At 49.3% G+C, this 12,220-nt stretch overlaps 1 protein-coding gene across 2 annotated transcripts; it reads right to left on the bottom strand.

Moving 5' to 3' along the window:
* Positions 1-212: 212 nt before the first annotated feature.
* Men1 (menin 1) lies at positions 213-6,083 on the bottom strand. Of its 2 annotated transcripts, none has more exons than XM_051193745.1 (10): positions 5,959-6,083; positions 5,123-5,583; positions 4,072-4,280; positions 3,740-3,868; positions 3,525-3,565; positions 3,352-3,439; positions 2,657-2,793; positions 2,134-2,269; positions 1,597-1,761; positions 213-1,417 (listed from the first exon to the last, which is right to left on the bottom strand). In XM_051193745.1, coding segments are annotated over exons 1-10 (1,851 nt in total). In that variant the 5' UTR covers positions 5,961-6,083; the 3' UTR covers positions 213-934. The 2 variants fall into 2 exon arrangements, with proteins under 2 accessions (XP_051049702.1, XP_051049703.1); XM_051193746.1 differs by having other exon boundaries at positions 5,947-6,074.
* Positions 6,084-12,220: the final 6,137 nt, after the last annotated feature.

Genomic DNA, 12,220 nt, shown 5'->3' with positions numbered 1-12,220 from the left:
GGGATGCCCCTCCGCGCGCCTGGCCAGGAGGAGGCGCCCTGGCTGCGCGGGGAAGTCCCCTAGTTAGGGGCGGAGCTTAGGTTCTTCCCCACCCGGATTCTCGCGCTACAGGTGCAGAGCATGTAGTTCAAAATTCAAAGGCAGAGTAAAGCGGACGTCCACTCCCCGCCCCATATTCAACTTCCCAGATGAAACACGGACATGTCTTTTTTTCTTTTTTTTTAACAAAATGTATTTATCTTCCTTGAACTAAAAAATAAATCTATGTACAAAACAGGAAGAGACTGATCCTCCCCCACCCCGTGCAGATTTCCTCCCGGGACCTCAGGGAGGTTCCCAGAGGGTTGGAAGAGGTTCCTCCTCTGTTCTGGGGCCAGTTTGGTCAGGAAGGGGGCGAGGCTCAGTATTCACAGACAAGAGTCGAAGCTTCGTGTCCTGGACTCTAGGGTTAGGGAGGTGAGGAAGTGAATATTCCCAAATTCAGGCAGCAATACGTAAGTTCTTTGGGGTGGGGGACTGGATTCCCAAAGGATATAACTCTAGGGACTGGAATCCTTGGTTCTCCGGTTTCCAGGTAGCATCTGTTTCTGGGCTAAGGTCAACCTCAGCCCCCAAGTGGGAGGAATGCTGAACTGCTCAGGCTTGACTAGGGTTTCCATCATGGTCCACTGAATTTTGGAAGTTGGACCTTTAAAGACTGGTTACACAGACCTACAATGAGGTTCCAATTGGCTGGCTGGTGGGAGATGAAACCTAAATTCTAAGAACTGAGCCACAGCCAATAGGAGCTAACCGAAGGTTCCCAGTCACTGCAGGACAGCTCTGGGTTCCCTAGGACTGTGGGCAGAGTCTGGGCTTGAATTAGGGAACTAGGGTGAAGCCTGCTAGGAGTGAGGGCAGGGCCTAGGGCCTGCTCAGGGAATCCCCAACAGTTTCAGAGGCCCTTGCGCTGCCGCTTAAGGAAAGAAAGTGTGTAGTCGCTGGGTGTGGACACTTTCTGTTTCTTCATCTGCACTTGTGACTGCGCAGTGAGTTGTAGCTTGATGGCACTCGAGTTGATCTTGGTGGCCACCAGTAGCTCCTTCATGCCTTTCATCTTCTCACTCTGGAAAGTGAGTACTGGACCCTCTGGTGGTGGCGATGCTGTAGGTGTTGGGGCCTGAGCAGCACTGCTGACTTCTGGGCCACGGGCAGTACCTGGGACAATCCCTGGTGTTTTCCGGGGTGGTCCTGACCCTGCACTTTGCCCAGAGCCCGGGCCCTTGTCCAGTGCAGGCTTCTTGGGTGGGGGTGGTTCCTCGGGTTTGGACTCCCGTCGAGGACCACGCCGCCGGCCTCCTTGGGCTTCATCCCCCCATGGCTCTTCAGCCTCTGCTGCCTCTGCTTCACGACTAATTATGTGCACCTTCTGCCGCACCTGAGCAAGAGTGCAAGCCAAGGAAAAGGTTGTGAATCAACAGTGGTAGCTCCAAGCTCAGCCCCTGGCCCCCCTTCTAGAAGTCTCTGTACTCAGACAGGCATATGTAATAGTCTCACTCCCCTGTGGCTACTGCCACCACCTGTAGTTCCCAGTCCCCCTGCATAGGGCCCTCTCACCTGTCCCTCGAAGCGGCCTAGGGACTGCACAAGGAAAGTGGCCCAGCCTACATGCAGGACTGGTGTGGGGCTGCCCTCCTCCCATTTGCAGATGCCATCATAAAATCGCAGCAGGTGGGCAAAGCACTCTGGGTCTTGGAGGGCAGAACCTTGACTCTGGGTGCCCTGGACAGAATAGGGAAGAGGTCAGACACAGTGTCCAGCCAGGCTCCATCTGGGCAAAGCTCTGCTTTCAGTTAAGGCAACTGTAGACCAGGACCTCCTTCCTATTACAAAGTCAACCTTTGGTATGCATGCTGGGAGAGGGAGTGTACCTTTTCTCACCTACAGCTTAACCCAGGTGAGAACCTGGCCATGAAAGACATCAATGGACATCAATCAATCCATTTACCTGAAGGCTTTAGCTCTAAAACACCCTCAAGTCCTTTCAAACCCAAGCCCAAGACATCAGCCCCAGCAACAGAGGATCCCCAGTTCTGTCCATGCAGTCCAATATGCCCAGGAAGGAGGTTAGACCAATGGAGTCCTGCCCTTCACCTGGGCTTGCTCCCCTGGACGCTCCTCGCCTGCTTCTAGCAGGCTGGCTGCCTCCTTCAGCAGATTAGGGATGACATCATTGGCCACTTCAAAGAATTCCTTGTAGATCTCCTCATCCTCCCGGCAGTAGTTGTAGCTGTGAGAACATGTAGGATTTAGGTTGACAGTGACCCCCACAATTGTACATTGCACTGACTAGGTAAGAGGTTGGGGTCCTTGTTCATCCAGATGATGGTGACCATATAAGTTCAAAGCCAAGATAAGGAGTGGGATGTGGGGGCAGAGACAGTGGCACCATAGAAAACACAACTAACTATAAAACAGAAGAAATTGGACAGAGAGAAGGGGGAAGAAAAGGCCTAGGGCTCTAACCAGAGGTCCTCATTTCCTGGGTAATGGTAGCTTGGTTGTGTAGGGGCTGATCAGAGAGGGGACAGGGCTTGAGACAAGGTCTCACTCCTGCATCAGTGACTGGAAAGTGATAGAAAGGACAAGCTGGAGGCCCTGGCAGGAGAATCCTTACTCTTGAATAACAGTGGCAGTGTCAGCCCAGGCCTGCAGGGCTTCGCGCACATTGCGGTTGCGACAGTGGTAGCCAGCCAGGTACATGTAAGGGTAGATGTGCTCATCCTGGTAGTAGGTCTTGGCTGAGGCAATTCCCTGGAGAATGGAGTAGAGGAACCTCAGGGAGGGAACCAACCCCCAGCTGCCTGGGCTAGCACAAATGCTTCATCAATTGATATGCTTCAAAAGGAGGACCCCAAAGAGTCCTCCCTGCTCCAATCTACCTGGTGCTCCCCACTCACTCACACCTCCATCTCAGGCCTGAATATACAAGCCTGATTGCTAAGGCAAGGGCAGACAACAGGAGCGGTGACCCTACAGAACAAGGCCTAGGGAGTGGCAGGGCAGTACTCGGGCCCAGGGCAGGTCTCTTCCAAGCTCAATCACCCCCTACCACATTGAGCAACCTAACATCTCTCCACATGCCAGGATAGTGAAGGGCAGCTGAAGAATGAGGGCTTTTGAGACAAATCTAAGCCCTGCCAGGCCTAGGCTGGGGAACTCAGGGCACTTCTTAAACATACAACTACCCTCATTATACATGTGCCTGATACAAAGTAGGGCAGGAAATACCCTCCAGCACACAAAGTTCGTTTTTCATCTATCTCCTTGCAATTTCAAGAAAGGAGTTGCTATTTTCTGAGATGCCCTCACCTTGTGATAGAGCGTGAGTGGATCTGGCCGACCAGGGGTGGGCTCCAGCTCCTCCAGATCCGCCAAGTTCCCTAGTGCCATGGGGTACCTAGGAGCACATAATAAGCGCAGTCCCCTGTCACCCAGTCCCCTGGCTCCCCCAAGGTCTAGTCTGACCATATTCCTCTACTGACCTTTCCAGATGTCCCAGGTCATACAGCAGCCAAAGCAGCTTCTAGAGCCAAAGGGAAAAAGGTGTGAGTGAGAAGGGAGAGCCCTATCAAGTAGAGTCCTTTCATGAAGCAAAGCCCTTCATGTCTCAACTCCACTCTCCCTTGAGCACTGAGAACAGCCAGTCCATTTTATAGAAGGGAAGGGGGTGGGGGCTGGGCAGAGGCAATCTCCTCACCTGCTGCAGCTGCAGAAGCTCCAAGGAATCAGTGTGAAGATCAATGGAAGGGTTGATGGCACACACCATGAACGCCACCTCCATCTTGCGATCACAACGCATGTATGATCCTTTCAGGTACAGCCAGCTCTTGGAAAGGCACAAAAGTAGACATCTCAGGATGTCCCACCCTGTGCCTGCTCTAGGGCATGGCAACTTCAACCTGCCTTCCCCCTTGATACAAATACACAGATGGTTGTTGTGATAAGGAGCATGGCCAGGGAAGTAGAATCCCTCAGATGACTTGGGCTAACAGAGTAAGAAAAGGGTGAGATTGAGGGGAAATGCAATACCCGTTCAGCCACACCAGCATTGACTGTTTGGCCCCTGCGATCTTCATTGCCTTTGCCATGCCAGGTGACCTCAGCTGTCTGTTCCCCATTGGGCCCAAACACCACCCAAGCATGATCCTCAGACAGGGCCAGATGGACATCTCGGAGACCCAGGGCCTGGCAGGCCCCCACTACTGCGAAGGCCACGCCCGAGCTGTCCAGTTTAGTGCCTGTAGAAGAGGGTGGTAATAAGAGCGCTGGCCTGGAAAAAGGGACATGCCCCTCCAACACCTCCCAAGCCTGTATCCAAGCCTTACATGCTTCTTCCCATCATACTTCTATGTTCACAACCCCTCCCTCCTGTTAACCCAACCCCAGCAGCAAACCTTTGGGGGTCCCAGCTCCATCCAGCCAGAAATTGTCCCTCCCTTTTCTACATCATGTACTTCTACTAGCATAATGATTTAACCCAAAGCCTTACTATATATCTATTAGGCTGTAACAGGGAGAAAAAAACCCATGGTCCCACGAATCCCCCACCCCCCACACACACACCCTGGGCCCATGCCCTGACTAATCCTCGCTAAGCTCAGAAATGGCCTCAGATTCTCGCTCAACACCATGCACCGGGACCTGAAGCACTTTGCAAGTTCTTAGCCTTCTTGAGCTCAAGCCTGTGTTTACTTTCAAAATATTTTCATAGGTATCATCTCATTTAATTCTCTCAAATGTATCCATCCCTTTGTCCTACTTTCCCAATCGGCTGCCACCCTCTTTCCCCATGTGTTGGGCTGCCGGATTCCTGTGGCTAATCAATGGCAGGGCTGGGGGTGCTGAAGGAGTAGAGGGTAAGATCTGGAACCAAATGATCAGGTTCCAGTCCCAGCCCTGTCATTCTGTCATTAGAACATCACTTGCCCTCTTCGGGATTCTACTTCCACAGCTGCAAAGGAAAAACAATACCTGCCCCCACTATACAAGGTCTCAAATTGGCTGTGAACTATATTGTTCAGACACTAGAAGAAGTAAGCCAACATTCGTTTGCTCCCCTGACCACCTGTCTGACTCCAACCTGTGATGAAGCTGAAGAGGGACTGGATGTGGGCACGGTCCTTGAAGTAGGAGCGGCTGAGGCTGTTCCATATGACATCGGAGACCTTTTTTACCAGTTCGCGACTGGAAACGCCCCCTTCTCGAGGATAGAGGGAGAGGTCGACAGCGCCGCGGATCTGGGCGGTGAATCGGGCATAGAGGGCAGCTATGATGGACAGGTCGGCCACCGGGAAGTAGGTGAGGCCGCCGGGAGGGTCAGGTGCAGGGCTGGGCTGGAAAGTGAGCTCGGGCACGTTGGTGGGGATGACACGGTTGACAGCCAGGAAATGCTCCACGAAGCCCAGGACCAAAGAGAGGAGCACTAGGTCAGGTTCCTCTCGGCCCAGCTCCGCAGCGAACAGGCGCACCACGTCGTCGATAGAGCGCAGAGGAAACAGCGTCTTCTGGGCGGCCTTCAGCCCCATGGCGGCGGGCGGTGGCCTGCGGGCGAGCCGAGGGAGGGAGGGTCGGGCTCGGAGGGAGAGCCCCCTCCCAGGCTCAGCTAAGGCTCTACCCTCCGCCACAATTCTGCTTCGCCAGCCTCTTCGTCTTGCGCTCACGGGCGGAGGCTCGGTCGCTGAGACCCTTCAACCAAGGCTGTGGGGCCTTCTTGTTCCCTACAATCCCGGGACCCCCAGCCCCGATGAGGCTGCGTCCCAAAGACCTCAGTGAGGACCCTCAAAGGTCACCCCTCCAGGTCCCTATGACCTCTACCGGGCCCTCTGGAGCCTGTCCACAAGACGAACCCAAACCAGCCTCCCACAAATCCCAAGGAGAGTCCTGGCCTCGGTCCCCCGAGCCCACCTCCGCGCTTACATCCCACACAAGGCACCGCGGCGCCCGCCGCCTGAAGCCTGCTGGGAAATGAAGTCCCGCGCCTCCTCTGGCCGCACCGCCTGCCGGGAAAAAGGAGTCCTTATTCGCCCCGCCCTCGCCAAGTCGGGAAAAGATGAGACTCAAGCCCGCAATGGCTTATGGGATAAGTAGTCTTGCTGCTCCAGTGCTGGTAGACTGAGGGACCTCGCTATCTTCTCGAACTCCTCAGCTATTGGTCATTTTATGGTCACGCAACCCAGAGGTTCCGTGGTGCCATCTGGGAGATTGTAGTCCTGGAACTAAACGCTCTAAAGCTACGGTGGCGCTGCTCCACTGTACATTATGGCCATTTTGCAAGATGTCAGGGAAACTGGTACTTTAAAACACTACAAGGGGACTTGCTTTGAAATACTACAAGAGTGCTGGAGACCTGGCAAGGCTGTTTAGAGCAATTGTTGCTCTTGCAAAGGACCTGGATTCAAGTCCCAGCACCCACATTGTGGCTCACTAGCTGTAATTTCCAGAGAATCCATGCCCTCCTCTGACTTCCACCAAACGCCGACGTGGTGCACAAACATAAAAACATGCAGACAAAACATTGGCACCTAAAAAGACTGCCGAGTTGGACACGACAAGACACAGACAAGAGAATCTTGGTGAGTTTAAGACCAGTCTGATCTTCATGCTAGCCAAGTATAATGCAATACCAGCCCTTGGGAATTAGAGGCGAAAAAATAAAGGTGGGCTACAGAGATGGGTCAGAGTTAAGAACATTGGCTGATCTTGCAGAGGAGCTGGGTTCCCAGCAGAAACATATCAGCCCACAACTGGGTCTTTAACCCAGGTCCAGGGAATCCACTGTTTTCTGTTGACCTCTGCAGGCTTCAGGCAGGCATCTTAAGCACACACATATGTAAAATAAAATTTAGGAGGGAAAGGAATAAGGAGTTCAATGTCAGTCTCACTTTAGACAAAATCTTGCTTTTTAGCTTAAACTGGCCACCCTCCGCTCCTGCTGCAGCCTCCACTACACTGGGATTAGAGATGTACAGATGCACACTACCAGTACAAACTCTTCACCTTTATGATCTCATCTTAACTAACGACCCTATTTCCCCAAATGAAGTCTGTTTGAGACCAAGACTTCAGTATATGAGGCTAAGGAGATGACTTAGCGGGTATGAGCACTGTGCTGTACCAGCATGAGGACCTAAGTTCAAATTCCCAGATTTCACATATGTGTCTGGGATCCTAGCACTGTGGAGCATGGGCAGAGAACTGGGGTGGGGTGGGGGTTAGAGACAGCAGGGTCCATGGGGCTTCCTGCCTACCAACCTAGCTTCAGATTCAACAAGAGAGCCTGTGTGAAAGGGATAAGGCAGAGAATCTTGGGGCAGGGTGCCTGAGGTGTTTCTGTCTTCCCAATCTGAACAAGTCCTTGCACGGGCACAAAGACATCACATGTATACACAGAGACAAACTTTGTTTTGTTTTTCTAGACAAGGTTTCTCTGTGTAGCCCTGGCTGTCCTGGAACTCACTTTATAGACCAGGCTGGCCTCAACCTCAGAGAGAGCTACCTCTGCCTCTCACATGCTGGGATTAAAGGCATGCATGCACCACCAACAGCCCGGCTCTATTTTGCTTTTTTTAAATATTTATTTTTTTATTTCTTTTTTTGGGGGAGGGAGGAAAAATTTTATTTGGCTTACACTTCCACATCACAATCCATTATTGAAGGAAGTCAGGATAAGAACTCAAACGAGGCAGGAACTAATGCAGAGGCCATGGAGGGGTGCTGCTTATTAGCTTGTTCTTGTGCAGCCTACTGTCTTATAGAACCCAGAACCACAACACAGAGGTGGCCCCACCCACAATGGGCTGGGTGCTTCCCCATCATTCACTAAGAAAATACCTACAGACCAATCTTATGGAGGTATTTTCTCAGTTGAGGCTCCTTCCTCTCTAATGACTCTAGCTTGTGTCAAGTTGACATAAAACTAGCCAGCACAGGCAGGGAAAGACAAAGGCAAAAATCTATATTAATTAATATAGATTAATCATCCAGAAGGTACAGAAAATACAAAAACAGTGTGAATGAAACAACTTAGGGGTCTTTTGGTTCTGTGCAGATTTGGCTGCAATTGTGGCTCCTTGTTGTGAGAAAGAAGTAGGTGTCTTTCTTCTTGTTCTACCAACCTTAACCCTCTGATCAGCCCCAGGGGTCCAAGGCTATCCCAGGAATGTCATCCACCTTCATTCTCTCAGTTCTCTGTGCATTTCGTGTGTGTGTGTGTGTGTGTGTGTGTGTGTGTGTGTAAGAATGTGCACATGAGTGTAGGTGCTAAATAAGCCATAGACCATCAGATCCCCTGGAGCTGGGGTTATAAGCAGTTTTGAGTTTCCCAGGGGTGCTAGGACTCAAAGTTGGTTCTTTTGAAAGACCATACTCTTAATGATTGAACAATCTCTAGTACTTTAGTTTGCTTTTTGAGACAAGGTTTCACTAACGTTAGTAGTAGTCCTCTGACCCCTGGCCTCAAACTTGCTAGGTAGTTGATGTCCTTGAACTCCTTTACTTCCAGAGTACTATAACTACAGAATGTGCCACTACAGCCAGTCTTAGAATAACTCCACATTGCCACAAAAGGTCATTTAGCTGTTCTGTCTGACAGAACCGGCTTTCCCAGACTTCCCAGAAACTGGCTTTCCCAGACTGTTTGTTTGTCTTCTTAGTCGGAGCCCAAAGTCTCCTCTATGTCTTTAACACTAGGTGGCGCTCTGAACACAGGTTTGCATTGATTCTGCTGTGGACCTCAAGCCATATAAAATAATAGGTGCATAGTGGGTGGTGTAGTGGTGTGGTGTGGCCTGTGATCTTGAAAGTTACTTCATACAGGCTTTTTTCTTTTTTTTTTTCGAGGTATCTCCTAGGCTTGGATGAAGCTGAGTATCTCCTTTCCAGGCACGAACTGTCAGAAATTCACTGAAACAGATGATGAATGCAAACTTCAAACTTTCTCTTTTTTTCTTTTCTTTCTTTCTTTCTTTTTTATTTGAGACAGGGTTTCTCTTTTTTGCAGTCTGTCCTGGAACTCGATCTGTAGACCATGCTTGCCTAGAATGCACAGAGAACTTCCCAGTGCTGGGATAAAAGATGTGTACCACCACTGCCCCGGCAAACTTTGTACTTTCTTTGAGAAACTTATGGGGTTAGATGTAGCTGCTGATGGTCACAGTGAATCTGGAAGGGGTTTTGCGGTTTTGCATTTGAATTAGTGGTGAGGATGATAAACAAAATTTTCCACTGAAGCATCTCATTTTAGCTGGGCAGTGGTGGCGTACACCTTTAATCCCAGTGCTCAGGAGGCAGAAACAGGGAGATCTCTGTGAGTTTGAGACCAGCCTGACCTACAAAGGGAGTTCCAGGACGGCCAGAGCTATTATACTGAGAAGCCCTGTCTTGAAAAACCTAAATAAATAAATAAATGTATGTCTTTTTGTTTGTTTGGTTTTTGGTTTTTTTGAGACAGGGTTTCTCTGTTGCTTTGGAGCCTGCCCCGGCACTCACTCTGTAGATCAGGCTAGCCTGGCCTTGAACTCACAGAGATCTGCCTGCCTCTGCCTCCCAAGTGCTGGGATTAAAAGTGTACACCACCACTGTCTTAACCCACAGCACAGCACAGTGCGGTTGTTGTTACAGACCAAGGGGAACTGGAGAGAGGAAGTGCAGATGCATACTGGGTTCCAATCTGACTAATGTTCTCAAATTGGTTGTTTAAAAAAAGAGAGAGAGACTGCCTGGGTGATGGTGGAGCACAACTTTAATCCCAGCACTTGGGAGGCAGAGACAGAGACAGGCGGATCTCTGTGAGTCCCTGGTCTACAGGGAGTTCCAGGACAGCCAGGCTACACAGAAAAACTCTGTCTAAGAAACTAGCTTCCTGCCCCCCAAAAGAGAGAAGACTATTTCTTGATCAACAGATACTGTGTCTCAGTGGTTAGAGCTGAAAAGATCTAGCAGAGTCCACATGTTTTTCACTCTCTCTGAAGATGATATCCCCAAATGTTTTCAGAAAGCCCTTAAACAAAGAAGATAACAAGGCCAGGACCAACATTCCCACGATTCAGCATCTTGTTATTTCACATTGTTCTGAAGAAATAATGCACTAAGAAAATGAGGAGGCTGTAGAAGAATATGCTCACCATTTGGCCAAGAGCATGAAAGAAGCCAAGGAAAATGCCAGAAACAGGTGTAGGCTATCCTCACTGAGAGTGTCTACTGCTAGGTCTTACTTAGTCCAGTCAAAAATAAGTCTTTAAGAGTAACAAATAAATAAATGGTCAGACCAAAGGAAATAAGGGAGGGGGAAGTGGAAAGGAGGAGAAGAAGAAAGAAAGAAAGGGAGAGGAGGAGGGTGGGCGGGTGGGCAGGCAAGCATGCTGCTTATATTTATTTACTCCATCAACCTGGACTTACCAGAATCTTCAGAACATTTTGACAGTCTGTCCAGAGGCTCTTTACTTGGGGTGAACACCCTAACAACAACTTCTTGTAAAATAACAATTCAGGGTCACACAGAATTACCTTAATCCCTTCTGAGGGCCGAGGCAGTACCCCGTCCTCAGTGACACAGCAACACACCCCTAGGTGGCCCCATGTCTTTTTAAAAAATGTATTTATTTTTATTTTATGTGTATTGGTGTTTTGCCTGTATGCTTGTCTATGTGATGGTGTCAGATCTTGGAGTTACAGACAGTTGTGAGCTGCCATGTGGATCCGGGGTCCCCTGGAAGAACAGCCAGTGTTGGTAACTGCTGAACCTTCTTTCCAGCCCTGCCTTTTCTTTCTTTTTACACCTATTTATTAGTTAAGGGCATGCATTCCACAGTGCACATGTGTCAAGGTCAGAAGACAACTTCAGGCCTCAGTTCATAGACCGGAGAGAAGAGAGAAATGGCTCAGTGCCCTTTGCAGAGGAACCAATTGCCATTGCCAGCACCCACATGCTGGAGCAAGTCAGCCTATAATTCTTCTGACCTCGGTGGGCACCAGACAGACACATGCATGTGGTACACTGACATACATGCTGGCAGAATACTCATATGATGGGGGGGTGTCCTGTATATATGTTTCTCTTATTGGTTGATTAATAAAACACTGTTTGGCCAATAGAGGCAGGAAAATAGGTTGGGTAGGAGATGAGGAGAATTCTGGGAAAGGTAGGCAGAGAGAAATAACTCAAGGAGATGCCATGTACAGACTGGGAAGATAGGACACACCAGGCGTTCTCTGGTAACATAAGGCCATGTAGAAATACATAGATTAGTAGTTATGGGTTAATAATTAAGATAGAGCTAGCCAATAAGAAGCCCTAGCCATCAGCCAACAATGTATAATGATTATAAGTCTCTGTGTGTTTATTAGGGGCTGAAGGGCAGCTATGGGACCAGATGGGAAAGACATTCCAGTGATACTCATACATATAAAGTAAATAAATCTAAAAACAATTTCTCAGGGCTATAGAGATGGTTCCACGTTTGCAGCAGAGGACCCTGGTTCAGTTCCCAGCACCCACATGACCACTCACAACCATTTCTAAGTCCAGTTCCAGCAGATCCAGTGCCACCATCTGGCCTCAAAGAGCACTGAATGTACAAGGTGCATATATACACAGACAAAATATTCATGCACATAAAGTAAAAATGATAAATCTTTTTTTTTTGTGAAGTATTGGAGGAAATTGCCACGCAGTGGTGGCTCACACCTTTAATCCTGCCACTCAGGAGTAAAAGGCAGGTGGATCTCTGTGAATTTGAGGCTAGTCTGGTCTACAGAGTAAGTTCCAGGACAGCCAGGACAATCCTGAGGATCTGACTTTGATCCCTGGAACCCACCTAAAAGTTACAGAGGACTGACTTCACACACTTATCATCTAACCTCCATACCTGTAATCACACACATCATACGTGCATGGTCATAGAAAATGCAATGTTAAAAAAATCATTTATTTTCATGTGCATTGGTGTTTTGTCATGGGTGTCAGGTCCCCTGGAACTGGAATTACACATAGTTGTGAACTGTCATGTGGGTGCTGGGAACTGAACCCAGGTCCTCTGGAAGAGTAGACAGTGCTCTTAACCACTGAGCCATCTCTCCAGCCCCAGGAAATGCAATTTTTAAAATGTAATTAATTAAGAAAATATTTACAAATGTAAAAGCTTGACTGACTTTTTCTGGGAGCCAGGGCAGCAGCCATTTC

The sequence above is a fragment of the Phodopus roborovskii genome, unplaced genomic scaffold (genome assembly GCF_943737965.1).
Source record: "Phodopus roborovskii unplaced genomic scaffold, PHOROB, whole genome shotgun sequence".
Lineage (NCBI taxonomy): Eukaryota > Metazoa > Chordata > Mammalia > Rodentia > Cricetidae > Phodopus > Phodopus roborovskii.
The sequence above is the reverse complement of the archived record's forward strand: the minus strand, read 5'-3'. Positions and strand labels throughout refer to the sequence as shown.

Excerpts from the sequence above, each read along its gene's own strand:
- Men1 (XM_051193745.1), bottom strand. Across the intron at positions 3,566-3,739 it reads AGCTTCTGCAGCTGCAGCAG|AAGCTGCTTTGGCTGCTGTA; the intron begins GTGAGGAGATTG and ends CTTTGGCTCTAG. Across the intron at positions 2,794-3,351 it reads CACTCACGCTCTATCACAAG|GGAATTGCCTCAGCCAAGAC; the intron begins GTGAGGGCATCT and ends TCCATTCTCCAG.